This window comes from Desarmillaria tabescens, assembly GCF_030435595.1.
Source record: "Desarmillaria tabescens strain CCBAS 213 chromosome Unknown EV420scaffold_23, whole genome shotgun sequence".
Classification (NCBI taxonomy): domain Eukaryota; kingdom Fungi; phylum Basidiomycota; class Agaricomycetes; order Agaricales; family Physalacriaceae; genus Desarmillaria; species Desarmillaria tabescens.
Window position 1 is genome coordinate 576736 of NW_026848322.1, and position 17470 is coordinate 594205.

The 17470-nt window shown below is 48.5% G+C and overlaps 4 protein-coding genes across 4 annotated transcripts; 3 read left to right on the top strand and 1 right to left on the bottom strand.

Annotated features, from left to right (window-relative positions):
- Nucleotides 1–1340: 1340 nt before the first annotated feature.
- On the bottom strand, nucleotides 1341–3332 carry EV420DRAFT_1644321 (uncharacterized protein; the record flags this gene model as incomplete). Its single annotated transcript, XM_060477630.1, has 9 exons — nucleotides 1341–1561; nucleotides 1596–1655; nucleotides 1714–1791; nucleotides 1849–1967; nucleotides 2022–2056; nucleotides 2699–2713; nucleotides 2779–3041; nucleotides 3089–3230; nucleotides 3285–3332. The coding sequence occupies 9 exons, from the start codon at nucleotides 3330–3332 to the stop codon at nucleotides 1341–1343; spliced, it is 981 nt and encodes a 326-aa protein (XP_060329486.1).
- Nucleotides 3333–9370: 6038 nt separating this feature from the next.
- Nucleotides 9371–10492, top strand: EV420DRAFT_1335897 (uncharacterized protein; the record flags this gene model as incomplete). The annotated part of the gene is made up of 3 exons (XM_060468868.1): nucleotides 9371–9597; nucleotides 9647–9810; nucleotides 9863–10492. Coding segments are annotated over exons 1-3 (1008 nt in total), but the record flags the coding sequence as incomplete, so codon positions are not given.
- EV420DRAFT_1551913 (uncharacterized protein) lies at nucleotides 10449–11507 on the top strand (the record flags this gene model as incomplete). The annotated part of the gene is made up of 2 exons (XM_060473493.1): nucleotides 10449–10642; nucleotides 10696–11507. Coding segments are annotated over exons 1-2 (771 nt in total), but the record flags the coding sequence as incomplete, so codon positions are not given.
- Nucleotides 11508–13614: 2107 nt separating this feature from the next.
- EV420DRAFT_1481033 (uncharacterized protein) lies at nucleotides 13615–16320 on the top strand (the record flags this gene model as incomplete). The annotated part of the gene is made up of 13 exons (XM_060469733.1): nucleotides 13615–13732; nucleotides 13831–14057; nucleotides 14139–14222; nucleotides 14274–14293; nucleotides 14368–14387; nucleotides 14449–14519; nucleotides 14734–14827; nucleotides 14971–15101; nucleotides 15358–15367; nucleotides 15607–15769; nucleotides 15836–15953; nucleotides 16167–16218; nucleotides 16271–16320. The coding sequence occupies 13 exons, from the start codon at nucleotides 13615–13617 to the stop codon at nucleotides 16318–16320; spliced, it is 1158 nt and encodes a 385-aa protein (XP_060329489.1).
- Between the last annotated feature and the right edge of the window lie 1150 nt (nucleotides 16321–17470).

Consider the following 17470-nt stretch of genomic DNA (forward strand, 5'->3'; position numbering starts at 1 on the left):
GATTATGGCATACATGGGTCTTGAAAACTACAGAATCCATCAACCCCAAGGTGGCATGGTCCCCATTCTCCTTGACAGCGATCGCTCCGCCATACTAAGGCTGCTATACCAGTTGGTTTCATCAGATGACAGCGGTGTTAGCAGCAATTCAATGTTTGCTCAGGATCGGCGTCTCACCTTGATCGCTTTCCTTCGGGTTGTCAACTGCATATCCCCTCGCCCTCCTGAATATAGCTTTCCTGCTAAGTTGACTGCCAAATTCTTGTCCATTGCTTTCCAGGATGATACATGGTTATCATATGCCCCAAACGATACCACCACAGAAGCAGCTGAACTCGTCATTTTTCTATTTGAGCATCCACGCACCATGAATGCGGCTTTTGATCATTTTGTTAACAAGCGGCTATTCGACTCTTTTACTAAGAACTCTAACACTGCCTCCGTCCCCACCACTACCTGGGGACTATCAGAGATCATAGGTGCCTTTGTCGCTGGGCTGTCGTCCGGGAAATTGGATCCTCAGGTACACCAGAGATCTTTGGAATACCTCTACAAACCGAAGTCCCTCCACACAGCTTGCGCTGTTCTTCTTGTTATGGATAACATCACTGCACTCCATCAACTTGCACTTTTGCATCGTGATGGCGCTGTTTGGTCTCAATGTTTGCAGAGCCTTCAGGAAGTGGTGCAGAGTCTTCAAGGGGTGGTGCAGCGTCTTCGTGTGGCGCAGTGTCTTCAAGAGACGCGGCAGAGACCTCAAGAGACGCGGCAGAGACCTCAAGCGCCTGTGATCTCAGACTTTACTAAATCAGCATCCAATTCCCGCACCGTAGCCCAGCGCATTGCAGATCTCGAGACTTACATAAAACAAATTTGTGCAGAGCTCAGAACGGACAGGCACGAGTCCCCACATGCGACTGGTTCGGGGAGACAATAAATCGACGAAAAGTGCTTGGTCAAAAGTGAAGTCACTTCCCTTTCTATTGCGTTGGGTCAGGCAACTCCGTACTAGAGAAGCTCTTCCCGAGGAAGTAGCAATGTCTAGCAATGTTGACCAAGTTTGATGACATTCGAGAACAGACCGATGTTGTGGTGTACAAAGATCATTGTGATAGCTCCTTTATTTTACTGAATCGAGCTACTTGTATCAGGACTTAGATAATCATGATAATGAGTTTGTCGTCGAGGCTCGGAGCGGTCTTTCGTTTTAATATTTAGCTTGCAAACAGTCCACCTCTTTTAATTACATATCTACTACACTCGAACATAATTACACCTTCAGTTTCCTCCCTTGCAGGATTCAGAAAAAAAAAGCCAGTCTTGGGACTTGACCAAGATGGCTATTCATTATACTGGGACCCCACCATCATTTCCCGGGACTTCCCCAGGTTTGTCTGAGTCTGCCTCTTCAACCAGAAACCATCCCTGAATCCTTCGAGCGCGTCTGCACTCCGCGCGGTGAGATGCACCTCCACCGTTGAATATTTCCCGCAAACTGAGGTTTCCATGCCAAGGTTGGCTCCACGAGAGTTTGTACTCGGAATTCGTGCTGATTCGAAAACTGCAAAAACATAAGTTAAATGTAGATCGTGTACCTGGTTGGCGTCGAGGACGACTTGGCTCTGCGGTCCCATTCCGCTGATTTCTAGCCGGTCCTGCAAGAAAATCTGCTTGAAATTCGAGCAAAAATAACAGAAAACAACCCAAACTTACGTTTAACTTTATTTCCTTGACGCGTGACGTTGACTGGGCAAGGATTCAGTCTCGAAGATATCGAGATCAAACTCGAACCTAGAATATGTAAACATTTAGCACGGCGATATCAAAAATACGCAAATAACAACTTACCGTGAAAATCTGACATTGACTCAGAACCGAGAATAGCCGGAAAAGCTTCAAGGTGGGCAGCTCCAAATCTGGCTTTCGGCTCCGCAAGGTTCGCATTCTGGGAAAATCCATCTTTGTCCCTGTGAAAAGGATGAGGTCAGCATCAATGAGAAACTTCCTACAAAACAACTTACCTCGCTCGCCGGAAGCCGATACATGTACTCAAAGCCTTCGTGGCACATGTTCAAGCTTAGGTACTAGAGAAAGACGTTAGTAAGGATGTGAAATGAAACTCGTAAAGTGAACGTACCTTGGTCGCCAGCGACAGATACACCGTCTCGGAGCAAATCTGTTCCTGGTTTCATTTTGGTATCTTCAAGCCAGCGTCAGTGCGAATAATAGTTTAGCGAAGACTTGCCTCGCCTCGGCGGACAGAAATACGTCGTCTTGAGGCAATCCTGGGGTTGGTTGAAGTTCGGAAGCTTCAAGACAATGTTAGTTATGATACCAAGTTATTGACTTAATCGAAGACTTACCTCGCTCGCCGGATGGCGATACGTCGTCACGGGGAAATCACCGTGCTAATTTCTGTTCGGCTGGTTCAAAACCCCGGCATTAAAGAAAGTAGTGACGGTCACTGAATTGACCGTTAGTTCAGTCCTGGAACTGGTAGCTGTAGACCAAGACTCACCTTGGTAACGTAAACACGCTCTGCTCCTCAAACACTATGTGACTTAATATGTTCAGGAGACCTAGAGGTGATAAAACGATGTTAACATCACATCATATGTTGTCCGTCACGAAAATTCGAGGCTCGAGGCCATCTAGAGTGTTAAGGATTCAGCCAAGGCATGAACTAAAAAACACGTACCATAGTTTTTTGTTGCTAACAAGACTTTAAATTTGAGGTCATGAGCATAACAACACATGACGAAAAGGAATAAAACATACCGTGGTGGTGGTAGGAGGAAAGAAATCACGGTGTGCACTATGCGGTTGATCAATGTCATCGATCCTGATATGGGCATCAACGCTCAAGACTCTTCTTGCATCGAAGACAAGTGAAAATAAAGAGAATGTGCTGTCGCCGTGTTCAATGAAGTGGAGGAAGGAATAGTGAGGGAGGGAGGTGAAGGGAGGGTCGTCGCAGATCAAAATTGCACTGTGGAAAATCTGAATGCAATAAGGGACAGAGAACTTGGCACCGCTGAGATCTTGAGATCAGCGCTCAGCTCGCGATTCTCATTTTCCACTAGCATACATTTCTGCCCAGAGACGATGGTCCCTGGGATGCGACAAGACGTTGGCACGAGATAATCCTCCGGTAATGCTATCCTCGTCCTGGGAGGTGGTGGCTTTCGCTCATAGGTTGACGTGCTGACAGAATCTCGCGCGGATGGGATCTGGCTAACAATGGGGTAAGCAACGAGCGACGTAGGCTGAATGGAAGGACTCACCATCCACGGCATATACGCCGCTTCCCTTCCTTCTACAGCTACTCCCATTATGCCTCAGAACTTGAGCGCAAGCTACGGCTATAGCCTGGGACACCACATGGAACCCATCCTCCGCGTCTGTTTTGAGTGAACGACACGGTATCAGCACCAATCAAGCAACATCGAAGAAGTTTTGGGTGTGGGTGGGTGCGTTATTGCCAACATGAGCAGCGCACTCTCTGAAGCAATAACATATGTGCATCATCATGCCGGGGATGATGAAGGGATCTGGGGATGCGAAGCGACAGCAGTTACCCATTCCCACCCTGAACGATGCCCACTAGTCTCGCCGCCACCCGAACAAGCAGATCCTTCCTCATGACGGGTCATGGCACGCTACTGGGAAGGTTGTCGCGTTGATCAGAAGAAGATCGGGCTCTCAGTCCGAAGGGCAAGTTCTTCTGAATGTGGAGGAGAGAGAAGACACCCTCAGGCTGACGTCCTTGTGTCGGAATTGCGTGCGCCTTGGCGAAAGAGGGGAAAGTGGATCGCGGGTTGACGCACTCCTGCTGAGACGTAGCTTGAGGGTCCACACAGATGAGATTCCGGAGTGACATCCAGCTAACGAAAAGGTGGGTAGTAAACGATGTAGACTGAGTGGGAGGGACTGTCCATCATCGGCGCACCCTCCCTTCTACAGCTGCTTTTGCCACACTCTGGAGCTTTCCCTATGCATCGTCTGGGGACAAAAGATGTCCTCTTCGCGTTGCAGAAGTTGACGCGTTACCAGGGTGTGCTTCCATGGCATCTTCGTGACCGAGGGAATGAAGATGGCACTACAGAGATGGTGAGTACTATTATTGGTGAAAGTGAGCAAGAAGACAATACCTACCATTCCTCCTCCGATAACCCCTCACTTTCCGTTCAGACAAACATTCATGACGCCAATGTGCCATTCCCCAGATACTAACTCAGGTCGTCCAGATTACAGAAAGCTTCTTATGTCGTCGGCGAAAATATCGAGGGGAGCATGTCTTGCACTTGAGAAGTCAGCTACAAACCTGAATATTTGAATAGTAAATCTCGTATAAAACCAACTCACTAAATGTTCAAACATCTTCAGAGAGTAATCGAAAGCCTTGATGTTGACAACGTTGAACGCTAACGTTGATAGGTGATTAATCGAAGCCAAGGGCAGGCCATGCTAAGTCGGAATTGTTCGTGTGTTGACGCGCTGTGGGAAGGGTGAATTCCATCGTTGAGAAGAGTGTTGCGCGCGAATGAGGTTCAAGGCGTGGGAAAAGAACCAGGACCCCCGTTTTCGCTTTGATAACCTCGTCCTCGCATTTCTAACGCACCCTCAACGTACGTTATTCGCCGACAGTACACTGTGTCACCGAAGAAGCTCGCCTGAAACATATCTTCATGAGGATAGATTTGTTGGAACGGAAAGCGAGTGCAGGTGGTGTATCAAAGGCGGGAAACGGTAGGTAGTTGTCTCGTCCACTTTGATGGGTACTCAAGTACTCACCGGCACCCTTCCTACAGCACCATCTTTTCACGGCGACGTATCCTGAAAAGAACTACATCGGCGTGTCAAGGCGCGACGCGACAACTTCGATACAGCACTCTGCTCACCTTCGGTCCTCGCCAGCGACCTCTGTAGAGTCGTGTTACCTCCGCTCCCATCCAACAAGTCTGTACCCTTAAACGTTAAACGTCTGGGACTGATACAGTACATCGTTGATCCACCAGGCATTTCGAGCCTATTCTGATTTCCTCTGGGAGTGAAAGGTCGGAACAAGACACTGGTGTCATCTTGAGTGTTTCAACGACAAGAAACTGCGGTTGAAGTCATGGAAAATGTGGTGTGTATTCCTGAAGCTGCCCACCTTTACCTATACTCACCTCCTCCATAGCGCAAGGTCCTGACGATATCATGCAATCACCCACCGCGAGCGAGTCCTCTGCAACGCGGAGAGGATGACATCTTTTGTCGCCAGATGATAGAACGGGGCACCAAGGATTCCTACGTCACTGGTTGCTCACACCCTCGTTAGTTGGATCTCGAACCTCCCATCCCCTCGAGCTATGACATCACTCTCACCCTACTCACTTTTCCACCACGTCGTCTGTATCCCTCTTCCCGAAAGGACGGTGACATACATCGCTTCAGAGTACACGGCGACGCATGCCAGGTAGTAGCGTGTATGCAGTGACCCGTTCTCGCAACCTCCACTACCTCCTATTCACTACCTCCTTCGACTTCTAACGCGACAACCCATAGGAGTAACGCCTGTCCTTGACGTCAATTCTTGGTTCCATCCTGGCAGTGACACCATGTTGTTCGCTCGGGACGGAAAAACATTTTGTGACAAGAATGTTGACCGGACGACCTCTCGTCTGCCCCACTTTGATCATTCCCTTCCTCCTCCGCCCGGGTTTGTGCACGCACTATTCCATCTATTTTCTGTTTTCACTCCCTTACCTCTGCTTTCGTCTCATCCCGTTTCAAAGATGATTATAGCTCTCTCTCTCACCTCTGGGTGACATCTAAGCGTCCCGTGAGTAAGATTTGACATGTGTTATCCATTCATTCTAGCTGATTTTGTTTTTATTCAACCTTCAAAAGAGCGCTCAAAATCAAGACTGGTAGTTCAGATTTCCCCCTCGCGTGTCGTATGGAAAGAGGATTGAGCGCACGGGAGACTCGGATGCTATTAGGTAAGTTCTCTTGGCACATCGAGCAGCGTGTACATCCTCACCTGCTTTACGCAGTATCATCTCTTCCATCGATACATTCATGATATTCCCTCGACGAATTCGTGCAATGAGCCTTGCGAGGACAAGCTCTCTGCTGATGGAAGGACCCGATTTTGAGCAACGTCAGAGTCGCTGTTAGAGGAGGTGCCATACCTAGGAGATGCGATAAGGAATCACAATCTTAGGGAGAGTTCTAAAGATGTGAACTTTGGGGGTACGTCCTTCCCTGCATTCAGGAACTCTCATCCCTCTCACAGCCCTACTCATCCAGTATACATTGCGACATGAAAGCCGTGTTTGGACAATAGGGCATATATGAGGGCAAGCTGCGAAGGCGATGAGGGATGAAACTCGAGATGAAAGCGGAGGAGGCTGCGCATGACATTGTGTCTGGCAAGATAGGCGCGGAGCCATCTCATGTCAACTCACTCGTTTGCATAGTTTACTAAATGGTATGCCATCTTTCTTTTGGTCGTGTTGATCCTGTTAACGATGTCTTCATGCAGGCTCATCGATAGCGCCAGATAGCAAGCGGTAAGCGGGCTGTGGTTGAGGGAGATGTATGCGCGTGATAAGTGGATGCAGACTCATCTCGGTTAAAGCTGGTCCACCTCAGACCCCCTCTCGCCCTAAACACGATCCATCCTATTGTCCAAGTCGCATCAAGGAGAAGAGTTACCGTGATCGTCACATCACTCGCCTCTCTTTCCTCTGACTGCATTGCCGCAAACACGTCCCTCCTTCCATCTGCCTCCGCACTCAGACTGTATTCCTCCCTTCGACGACTAGCCTCAATGATTCCTACGCCGACGAACCATAGGAACGAACGAAGAGTCCAAGATGGAAGACTGCAACACAAATGAACGAAACCAGTCAAGGCACGGCATCGACGTCGTCGTCAAAGGAGAAAGCAGCAGACTTGGAGAACAGACGTGCTTTCGGGCTTGGGCTTGGGTGGGGAGACCTCAGGGTGATCGGCGTGTGAGTGGTTATGGGAGTAGTAGGGTGTGATCGACCCGCGCGCGCACGCATATGATCCAAGTGGGGGACGCGTGCTCCTCCTTGTATTCGAATGTATGTCTATCCGAGCTCTTATTATTAATGAAGATGTACAATGTTAACCAATTTATATTCAATTGAACTATATACATTCATGCTAGACCATGCTAGACCTAACGAAGTGCTACCAGGCTTTAGCCCAAGCTTGAGCTAGCCTCCTTCAATCTCCAGCAGGCCTTCGTTAGGCATATCTGGAACACAAGCAAGTCGTCAGTCATTCGTTCCGGTCAACGAAAACAGATTCCTAACCTTACAACGCGAACACAACACGTCGGCGTTGCACAAGCAATCTATCAGGTCGACAAAAGCTAGCGGCTGTACAATACATACCGTGGTAAGCCGAGATTTAGTCATTTATTTACTCTGTCCGATCCTAGAACGATGCAGTTCAGTTGTTAACCAAAGCAGTGCCAGAAAGAGGAAAACTTACTACTCTGTATGTATCCGTTCTTCCAGCACACGGCATACTACCAAGCACACGAACATACCTTTCCATCGACGAACCCTTCGACTACCTTCACGGGCTTCCCTAGCGAGTTCACTCGCGTTTTTTGCCTTCATCTTCCTGAGCTCGTTGACACCGCTGTGCAGCGTCGACTCTCTAACGTGCGGGCACTCAGGCTAACGGTAAACTAAACTAGTCTACTCGCCTTCCTACCAGTAAGATAACGTTCGTTAGTCAACGGAATCCGCGAAATGACAGGTTTACTAACCTTGTGAGCTATGCAAGATACGTTCACTGCTAAATCAAACCAAAATTGTTAGCACAAGCTAACGGGAAGGTAATCTGAGGCTTACCATCGAAAGTGGGAGCTTGTTATGGTGAGGATAGCCGTGAATCCACCACGAATAGCTTACAGAAGAAACGAGGCATCTGGCTGGTGCTCAGAAACACCGCAAAAGGACCAGGGAATCTGTCACCGTTCATTCAGGCAAGGATTAGCAATAATCCACATACCAGCCATTGTGTGCCTGTTTCCTTTGAGGCGCCGTTCATTCAATTCTTAAGTACAATCAGCTAAGCAAGATAAAGAAGAAACGGTACACGTGCCACTACGAACGAAAGCATCATCGTACTTTGCGCCCTTGCTTGTCCTAGAACTCCCATAGTGAAGCCAAACAGAAAGGAACGACGTCTAGGCCTGCTCTAAATCAAAGAGGAAGGATATCTGTTAGAACTGGAGCATCAGTACTAGCCACATAAGAAAGCCGCAACCTACCGCTCACATCGACGTCGTACAAAATTATGCTGCCAGCATGATGAGCTTGCGAGTCGCAGTCAGGGGAGGAGAGATCGAAACAGGAGACGAGGAAGGAGACGAGAGGAGGGAAGAGGGAACAAACACAGCCAGGGATGCTGAACTCTGACCGTCTCCGCCCCTCCTTATAACCAAAACAATTCATGCGGAGACCCAATCCACTTGGAGACGAAAACCGCCAACCGGTACATTGATGGGGGGCCCGACTCGGTGAAAATCAGGGTCTGAAAAAGACGTCATAGACCTAGAGAAATACTCACTCGACGAGAGACGAGGTCGAAGGGGAGGACGGGCGTGGTCGCCGGCTCGGAGAATTCACATCAAGATGACACACGTTCGGAAGTCAACGTGATGAGAGGGAAATACTTTCATTGTTTGAAAATCTCCGGACAAGAATTCAGAGCAATCGAAATAAAAAAGAAAGGCATTAACGGGGTGGGGAAATGAACGAGCCCGGGGCGAACTAAACAATCATGGTGAGAAGGAAAGTTGTAGGACTTGTCAATGTCCATTTCGGGACGCGTTGTCCACGTGCGACCTCACTCCTTCCTTTCTCTCTCCCATCTTCACGCTCCCTCCTCCACTCTCAAGTTCCAGTTCCAGCACACACTTCTCTCTCTCTCGTATTGCAGCAAAGTCCAGCATTTCGGCAGGATGGGAATTAGATGGGGATCCACTGCAATGACATGTCCGATGGTTGAAGATGGGAGACGGGACGGGAGGCGGCCCAAAGGGAGGTTGGACATGACGGAGGGCAGACGGTGGAGACAGTGGAGGAAGGCGATGTTGGCGCACGTAGTTGTATGAGGTCTCCTTTGGATGGATCAATTGTTGGTACCACTTTCCTTGCTAGTCGTTGTACTGGTATACTGGCAATTTCCAAGCAATTCAATTTGTTTACAACTTATTCTCACCTACCTCGATAGATGCATATAAATTCGGCGGTTCGGCAGCATCTGTTATCACGGATTTTACCGGAGACGCTCAGCATCGCACTGGGCGCCTATCTCACTCTTCTTTCCCTCCCACCACAACAGCTATGCCTTCCATCCATTCAGCACAAGACGGAAACGACGAGACCACGCAAATACCATCCAATGAACCTCAAGGCAACCCAGAGTCACCGGATGATGCTGCTAGTGAATCTCAGCCTCTGGCCTTGGACGAGAATTCGCCGGCTTATTCCTTGCCGCGATGGCGCAAGTTACTTCGCACTGTATTTGGCATGCAGCAACGTATAACCCAGGCTGGAGGTGTGTTGATCTATCATTGTACTTTCCATATATCTTATTCGGGGTAAAGGGAATGACACGTTCGACTATGAGCAAAGATTTCCCGAAGACAAGCAGTACGAGGAGCTGGGTCCACTTGCCCGGGTATGGAGAACATACCTCGAAGAATGTGCAAAATTTGACGCTGAGATGGCGGAAGGATGGAGGGATGGATTGGATGTTTTGCTAGTTTTTGTGAGTACAAATTCCCAGTAAATCTAATTTCCCTTTATTAATAGATGAATAGGCTGGTCTTTTCTCTGCCGTGGTCACCACGTTTGTCGCACAGACATCCCAGAACCTTCGAGTTGACTATGGCCAAGTCACGGCATCACTGCTATTCGAGCTCATTGATGTCCAGCGTGCCGCAGCCAATGGTTCCCTCGTCAACAACATCCCTCGTTCAGGCCTTACTCCATTCTCAGACTTTCGTCCTACGACTTCCGATTCGTTGGTCAATGGACTGTGGTTCACGAGTCTCTCATTCAGTCTGGCTACTGCGCTCTTTGCTGTCCTGACCAAACAATGGATCCATCAGTACATGGCAGTCCCATCGGGCACACCTCGAGATAGATGCCGTATACGTCAATTCCGATACATGGGACTAGAGCAGTGGGGCGTGGGCTTCATTATTGGACTACTACCTGTCCTGATGAGCGCATTGCTTTGCGTCTTTCTAGTGGGTCTAGTTATTTTTCTAGTCCCGCTGCAAGTGTCAATTGCATCCGTCGTTGGAACTATCACATTCATATCCTTCACTGCATACTTCATCACCAACTTCCTGCCCATCATATACCCCTCATGCCCATACAAGACACCATTGTCACAGTACACTTTCCCTCTATATTCCTACATTGCCTATAACAGTATTTTCGCTTCACTCGTCTCTCTGATTTCCAGATACTGGTCTGGATCCTCACCGCCTGGTAATGGTGACAGTACTAGTGACAGTTCCAAAAAGGCTTCAATTCATACACTTCGAGAAGCAGAGTGTGAAGCTGTTGAGCTGAGTGCCAATGAAACAGATGTGTGTACATTGTCCTGGTTGTTCTCTATGTCATCCAACCCTAGTGTTCAAAGAATTGTTGCGGAATCTACTGGTGCTTTACCAATCCGATCTGTGGCCACTGTACAATGTTATGCAGAAGGGCTTCTGAGTTTCTACTTCAATACACTCCAAGACCTTCTGGGTGATGCCCGACGAAGCGATGCTGTTGTTGACACAAGGAAACTGGATCGCTGTGTCCGTGCACACCTTCACTTTCAGTATAGACATTGCTGGATCCCAACAGGGCTCATAGACCATTCAACACCAGATCTTCGTGCAGAGCTTTTGGCTGTTGACAGCTTGGGGGACCCCAAAAATGTCCGAGACCTCATTGTGGCTACTCTACGAACCCTGCCATACAATCAGACCCTACGTCTGCAACCCATTGTGTGGGGTCATCTTTTTTCCAAGATCATGCCTTTCGACCGAGAAGTGTATGAACTTCTGTTCCATGCACTTCCGGCAATCTACTGGAGTGTCAATTCCAAAGATCTCCCCCGTCTCTATCCAAATGAAGGATTATCGATGCCGATGATAAGCACAGGTGACCGTCCGGAGACTCTTGCTACAGCCATCTCCGAATCCCTATTCACGTACATCGGCGATATCTTGCTCGAAGGCTGTGACGATTTTAAGGTCCAAGATAGCATATCCTATCATGATCCCACATCTCAGCTCCCTGAACCTGATGATCCTCGAGTTTGTTTTCTCTTGAGCATGGCAGGTTCCCCTTCGATACACAGGATGAACACACTTGATTCCTCTCTAGGAACATTTTTCAGTGCTGTCCTATGGGGAATTATGGCTTACATGGGTGTTGAAGAATATAGAATCGATGAACCTGAAAACAATGTGTCCTCCATTCCCCTTGACAACAATCGCTCCACCATACTAAGGCTACTGCACATGTTGGTTGTATTGGACAAGTACGATGTTGGTAGTGGTTCAATGTGCGCTGAAGATCAGCGTATCACCTTGATCACCTTCTTTCGAGTTCTCAGCTGCATATCCCCTCACCCTCCTGAAGATAGCTTTCCTGCCGAGTTGACTGCCAAATTTGCAACCATTGCTTTCCACAATGATGTGTGGTTATCAAAAATTTCATGGTACAACATCACAGAAGCAGCTGAACTTGTCATCTTTCTATTTGAGCATTCATCCACCATGAATGCAGCCTTTGCTCATTTTGTTGACAAACAGCTCTTCAACACTTTCCCTAAGACCTCTAGCACTGTCTCCGCCGACACCTTTACCAGGGGCCTATCAGAGATCATAGGTGCCTTTGTCGCAGGGCTGTCATCCGGGAAATTGGATCCTGAGATATGCCAGAGATCTTTGGAATACCTCCATGAACCGGAGTCCCTCCTCACAGCTTGTGCTGTTCTAATTATTTGGAAAAACATCGATGAACTTCATCAACTTGCACTCCTGCATCGTAATGACCCTGTCTGGCCTCAATGTTTGCAGAGTCTTCAAGAGATAGAGTTTTCTGAGAGTATAGATGATATGCTAATACTATGGATCCACTTGCCAGTGAAATCGACATCCAAATCCATCAAAGATCTCAAGGCTCTCATTGAACAAGGTCCTGGAGAGCTCCGAATGGATGCAGATTGGTCTGGCATGACTCCCGACGTGCGACCGGTTTGGGGAGAAGATGAACCGACGAAAAGTGCTTGGTCTAAAGTGAAGTCACTGCCCCTTCTATTGCGTTGGGCCAGGCAGCACTGTACTACAGAAGCTCTTCCCGAGGAAATAGCAATGCATGGGCCTAGCAACGATGACCAAGTTTGATGGCATCCGGGAACACATCGACACTGTAGTGTACCATGATTATTCTAATAGCTCCTTTACTTTACTGGACAGAGCTACGTGTATCATCACTTACCAGTAACCACAATGCCTTCGCCGTCGAGGCTCGGAGCGGTCTTTCGTTTTAATATTTAGCTCGCAACAGTCCACCTCTTTTAATTACATAACCACTGCACTCGAATATAACTACACCCTCAGTTTCCTCCCTTGTACAGTCCAAAAAAAATAAATAGTCAGCTTTGGGAATTGCCCTCGAAGATGGCTATTCATCTTACTGGGACATCATTCCCTGGGACCTCTCCAGGCTTGTCGGAGTCCGCTTCTTCGACCAGAAACCATTCCCGAGTCATGCATGCTCCCCACACGCCTGCACTCCACGGGGTGAGATGCATCTCTGCCGTTGAATATTGGCCACAAACTGATATTTCCGTGCCGAGGTTGGCCCTGCAGGAGTTTGTACTCCATTCCGGTCATCGACATAATTCCCTCCAACAATGTTGTTCGATACATAGTCAGGCGGCATCATTTGAAGGAGAGTGTTACATGTAGATAAGATGGCTACAGAGAGGTGAGTGCAAGTGGAGTCAGTGAACCGGAAGGACTTACCTCCCCCTCGCATATCTCCCCTTACACACATGCCAGATAACAATTGACCATCTCAATGCAAAATCGGGAATCTAGCCGCCCACAGAAAAGTTCGAGTTGACATTGCTGATGAATCAAACAGGTAGTGAGTGGACTATTTCCGTCATTGAAGTTTAGACTACGGAAGGGTTGAGAACTTCTGGATATGGACGACGAGGGAGAGAACCTACCACTCTTCAAGATCTTCTCCCACTCCTCCATCGAGTCGGCGCCAGATGAAGTAGGCGAAGGACAGCCGGCGTTGCAAAAGATCGGGGCAGCGCATGCACATCCACACTGAAGAATGCAGTCTTGTGCGTGCGGATGTAGTGTTGTGGTACTGATGTGGAGTGTCATTGTGGTCGTGGTCATTGGTAGGTGCACGCACGCGTTCTCGGCTACCTGTTATTAGAATAAAAAGGGATCGATTATACAGTTGACGCACCTTTTGACACGTCCCAAGCCTTCGTTTACCACTATAACGAATGGGGTGAGCACCCAGCGACGTAGACTGCATGAGCGGGACTTTGTACATATGTTGGTCCTTCCTCCCTGCACACTCCGGGGCTTGTTCGAGGCGTATTCTTCGCGTTGCAGAAAGTTTGCTCGTGCTGCCAACGGGAGGAGCAGGCAGTATGTGCTCTCTGAGACTCTGTATAACGCTGTTCTTCAAGGGGGATATGCAGCCATAGTTGAAGGGACGCTACAGAGAGGGTGAGGATCCCTTATAGTGGGCGAGGAGCGGGTTACCATTGCGCGCGCCGGAAGAGTCTCGCTGCAGTCGCTTCCCGTCGTTTTGAATGGCACCCAACGTATCCTCGAGCCAAAGTACTACTCCCCGGAAAAAATGTGTTGTCTTGTCTCGGGCAAAAGTCAAGTCGTCCTGTCCATTTGCAGGAGACGGAAAAGTGTTGAGGGAGGCGATGCTGCGGGAGAAAGTTCCCAAGTCAGGATGAAAGTAAGTACAACCCGGTGCGTATGCGAACTCACTTTGGATCCGTGTTCCCACTAGATCATTGCCAGCATCGATGGCGTGTAGGTCCGCTCGTCAAGGCAAAAACTTTCCGTTCTGGTTGCGGCACACATCGTCTCGAATGCCTTCCCCTTCCATACATCACGTCAAGTCAGTTTCCCGTGAACGACTCCAAGCTCTCGTATATTTTCGACGCGGTAGTTCGAGGAGGAATGGATAGGGTTAGTAGTCGTGAAGAGGGAAAGCTTGATCCGGAGCGAAATCCCCTCCAGTGACGCTGCCCAAGTGTTGATAGGTGGTTAATGGAAGTCAAGGGTAAGCGATGTTGTTTCGGAGTTGTTTGTGTGTTGACGCGCTGCCTCCGTGTATTCTGAAGCGGAGTATGCCGTCATCCTTTCGGGGAGATGTGAATGTGACCAAAGGGATAAAGACGACACTGCAGGAAAGGTGAGTACCATGAAGGTGGACAAAGAGTGGGTGCTTACCATTTCCCGCCGGGGATTCCCATTCAATCTACGTCGCTGGTTGCTCACACCCTCCCATCCCCTCGAGCTACTATGACATCCACCCTCACAGTACTTGTCATTTACGCCACGTCGTCTTTATCCCTAGCTAGACGGCGACACACATCCACGGTACTCATTGTGTCAAATTCTGACAGAACAAATTTATTGATACAATGCCTGCCCTCGACTTGGATTACTGGTACTGCACCTCCAAGCACGAGTGCAGGAAATGTGGCCCCGACGCCGTATGTACGCGACACATGTCGGGCAGTAGCGTGTGTGCATTGACCCGTTCTCGCAACCTCCACTAGCTTCCACTCACTACCTCCTTCGACTTCCAATGTGATGACTCATAGGAATAACGCCGTCAATTCTTGGTTCCATCCCGACAGTGACACCGCGTCGTTCGCTCGAGATGGAAAAGCATTTGGTGACAAGAATGTTGACCGGACGACCTCTCGTCCGCCCCACTCCGACTCAACACTTCCCCTTCTCGATTCGGTCCCTCCTCCGCCCGGCATTCGTGCGTTCCTTCTCTGCACGCTCTCATCCTCAACCCAGGGAGGGAAATCGAGGGATGTTTATGCTGAATATCAAACAGGTCGCTGTGTCAACCTTTGGTGGGATCGATATGATGTTATTTCCCTTGCAGTTGGTTGTACAGTTGGGGATCGGGATTTGCATATCTTCCGTGTAATTGGGGAGGAAGGACACGAGATGGCATTGTCGATTAGTTACATTTATTCAACGCATAAATAGTCCCCCTGTTCATGTTGTAGTGGGACGAGAGTGAGTACATCGACGAGGAATAGATCTCTGTCCTTCAAGAGCCTTTGCCAGTCTTTCTGAGAGACTTATTGACTATCGTTATCTTGTGCCAAGTCGAGTGCCAACGTTTTCTCGCATTAAATGAATCAGATTGCCAAACCAATCTTGTGGAATGACGTAATGTCACTTCTGTCTCTTGACGTCCTCCCTCGTCCTTCCATGTCCTGTCGTGTTCTCTATCCGACGGTGATGCATCGCAGAACACTATGACCAAAATGGAATGCTGGGACAACTTCGAGTCAAACAATCCAGTCGGCACGCCTCCGTTTTAAATAACGATCACCTATTTTCTTTCTCGCTGCCATGCTCGTTCATCTCCTTCGTCCCTCATGATATCCTGAACTGCTGGGTAACGTCCTGTGGGTAAGCTTGATGGCATGTGGTATCTACTTTTTCCATTTTAGCTGATGTGTTTTCAACCTTCAAAAGATCGTTCAAAATCAAGACTGGTAATCCAGATTTCCCCTCCACGAAGAGGAGGACCTCGTCGATGGAAGGAGGAGGATTGAGCGCGCGGGAGATGCTCAAAGGTGGATATTATTATCAGGTGAGTTCTCTTGCGCGTCGAGCAGCGTGTACATTCTGACCTGCTTCACGCAATATCCTCTTCCATCGATGTTCCTTCGAATTTGCACAACGATATGCGCCATGACGAGCTCTCCATTGACAGAAGGATCCGATTTTGACCAATAGCAGAGCCGCTGTTCAGCGAGCAATTGTCGGGGTTCGTTAGAGGAGGTGCCACGCCTTCTGCCGCTAGGAAATGCAATACTATGATTTGAGGAGGAAGAGTTCTAGAGTCGTGAACGGTGGTGCGTCCTTTCTTTCCTCGTTCGCATTCAGGGATACTCACCCTTCTCACAGCCCTACTCGACGACGAGGACCAGTATACAGTGACGCACCCCAAATATTAATCTTTTGCAGCATGAGGACCCTGTTTGCTGTCGTCCGGATATACGACATGTACATGTCTATCCGAGCTCTTAAGTGCAAAGCAATTAATGAAGATGTACAATGCTAAGCAATTTATATTCAATTGAACTATGTACATTCATGCTAGACCTAACTACGTGCTACTAGGCTTTAGCCCAAGCTTGAGCTAGCCTCCTTCAATCTCCAGCAGGCCTTCCTTAGGCATATCTGGAACACAAGCAAGTCGTCAGCCGTTATTCCAGTAAACTAAAATGGACTCCTAACCTTACGACGTGAACACAGCGGGTCAGCGTTGCACAAGCAATCTACCAGGTCAATGGAAGCTAAGGCCAGCATAATATATACCGCGGCGAGCTCAGACTTTTACCTTTGCTCAGTTACTTCATAGCCTCGTTCACCGACACGCTGCCGTTCACACTCGTCAGCCAGAATAGTACTGGAAAGGGGAAAACTTACTACTCGTAAAGTACCTCGTCTTCGAATCAAGTACACGGTACACTTGGAAAGCTAAGAAATGGCACGTTAGCGAATTAGCAAAGTAACTAAGAATACAATCATACCCTTCTATTGGCGAGGCCTTCGAGTACATTCACAGACTTTTCTAAAGAGTTCACTCGCGTTTTTACCTTCGTCTTCCTGAGCTCATTAACGTGGCAGTTCGGCACCGGCTCCCTTACATACTAGTAGTCTGGCTCACAGGAAACTGATACTAGCTTACTCTGAGAGCTTGCTCTTAGTCACAACAACACAATACACTGTTACTCACCTTACGAGCGGTTCAAGTACTAAATTGTACCCAAAGCCATTATCCCATACTAATGGAGAGGCAATACAAGGCTTACCTTCGAAAGAGGGCCACTTGTTAGAGCTAGTTAGCGTGAGTCGACAAGAAATAGCTTACCAAACAAACAGGATATTCGGCCGGTGCTAAGAAACACCACGAACTCGCTACCTAGGACCAGGGAATCTGTCAGCATACGTTCAAGCAAGGATTAGTTAAAATACACGTACCAGCCATTGTGCACCCGTCTCCTTTGAGGCGCTGTTCATACAATTCCTAAGTAAAATCAGCTAAGTAAGGTAAATAAGAAACGGTACACGTACCATCACGAACGAAAGCACCATCGTACT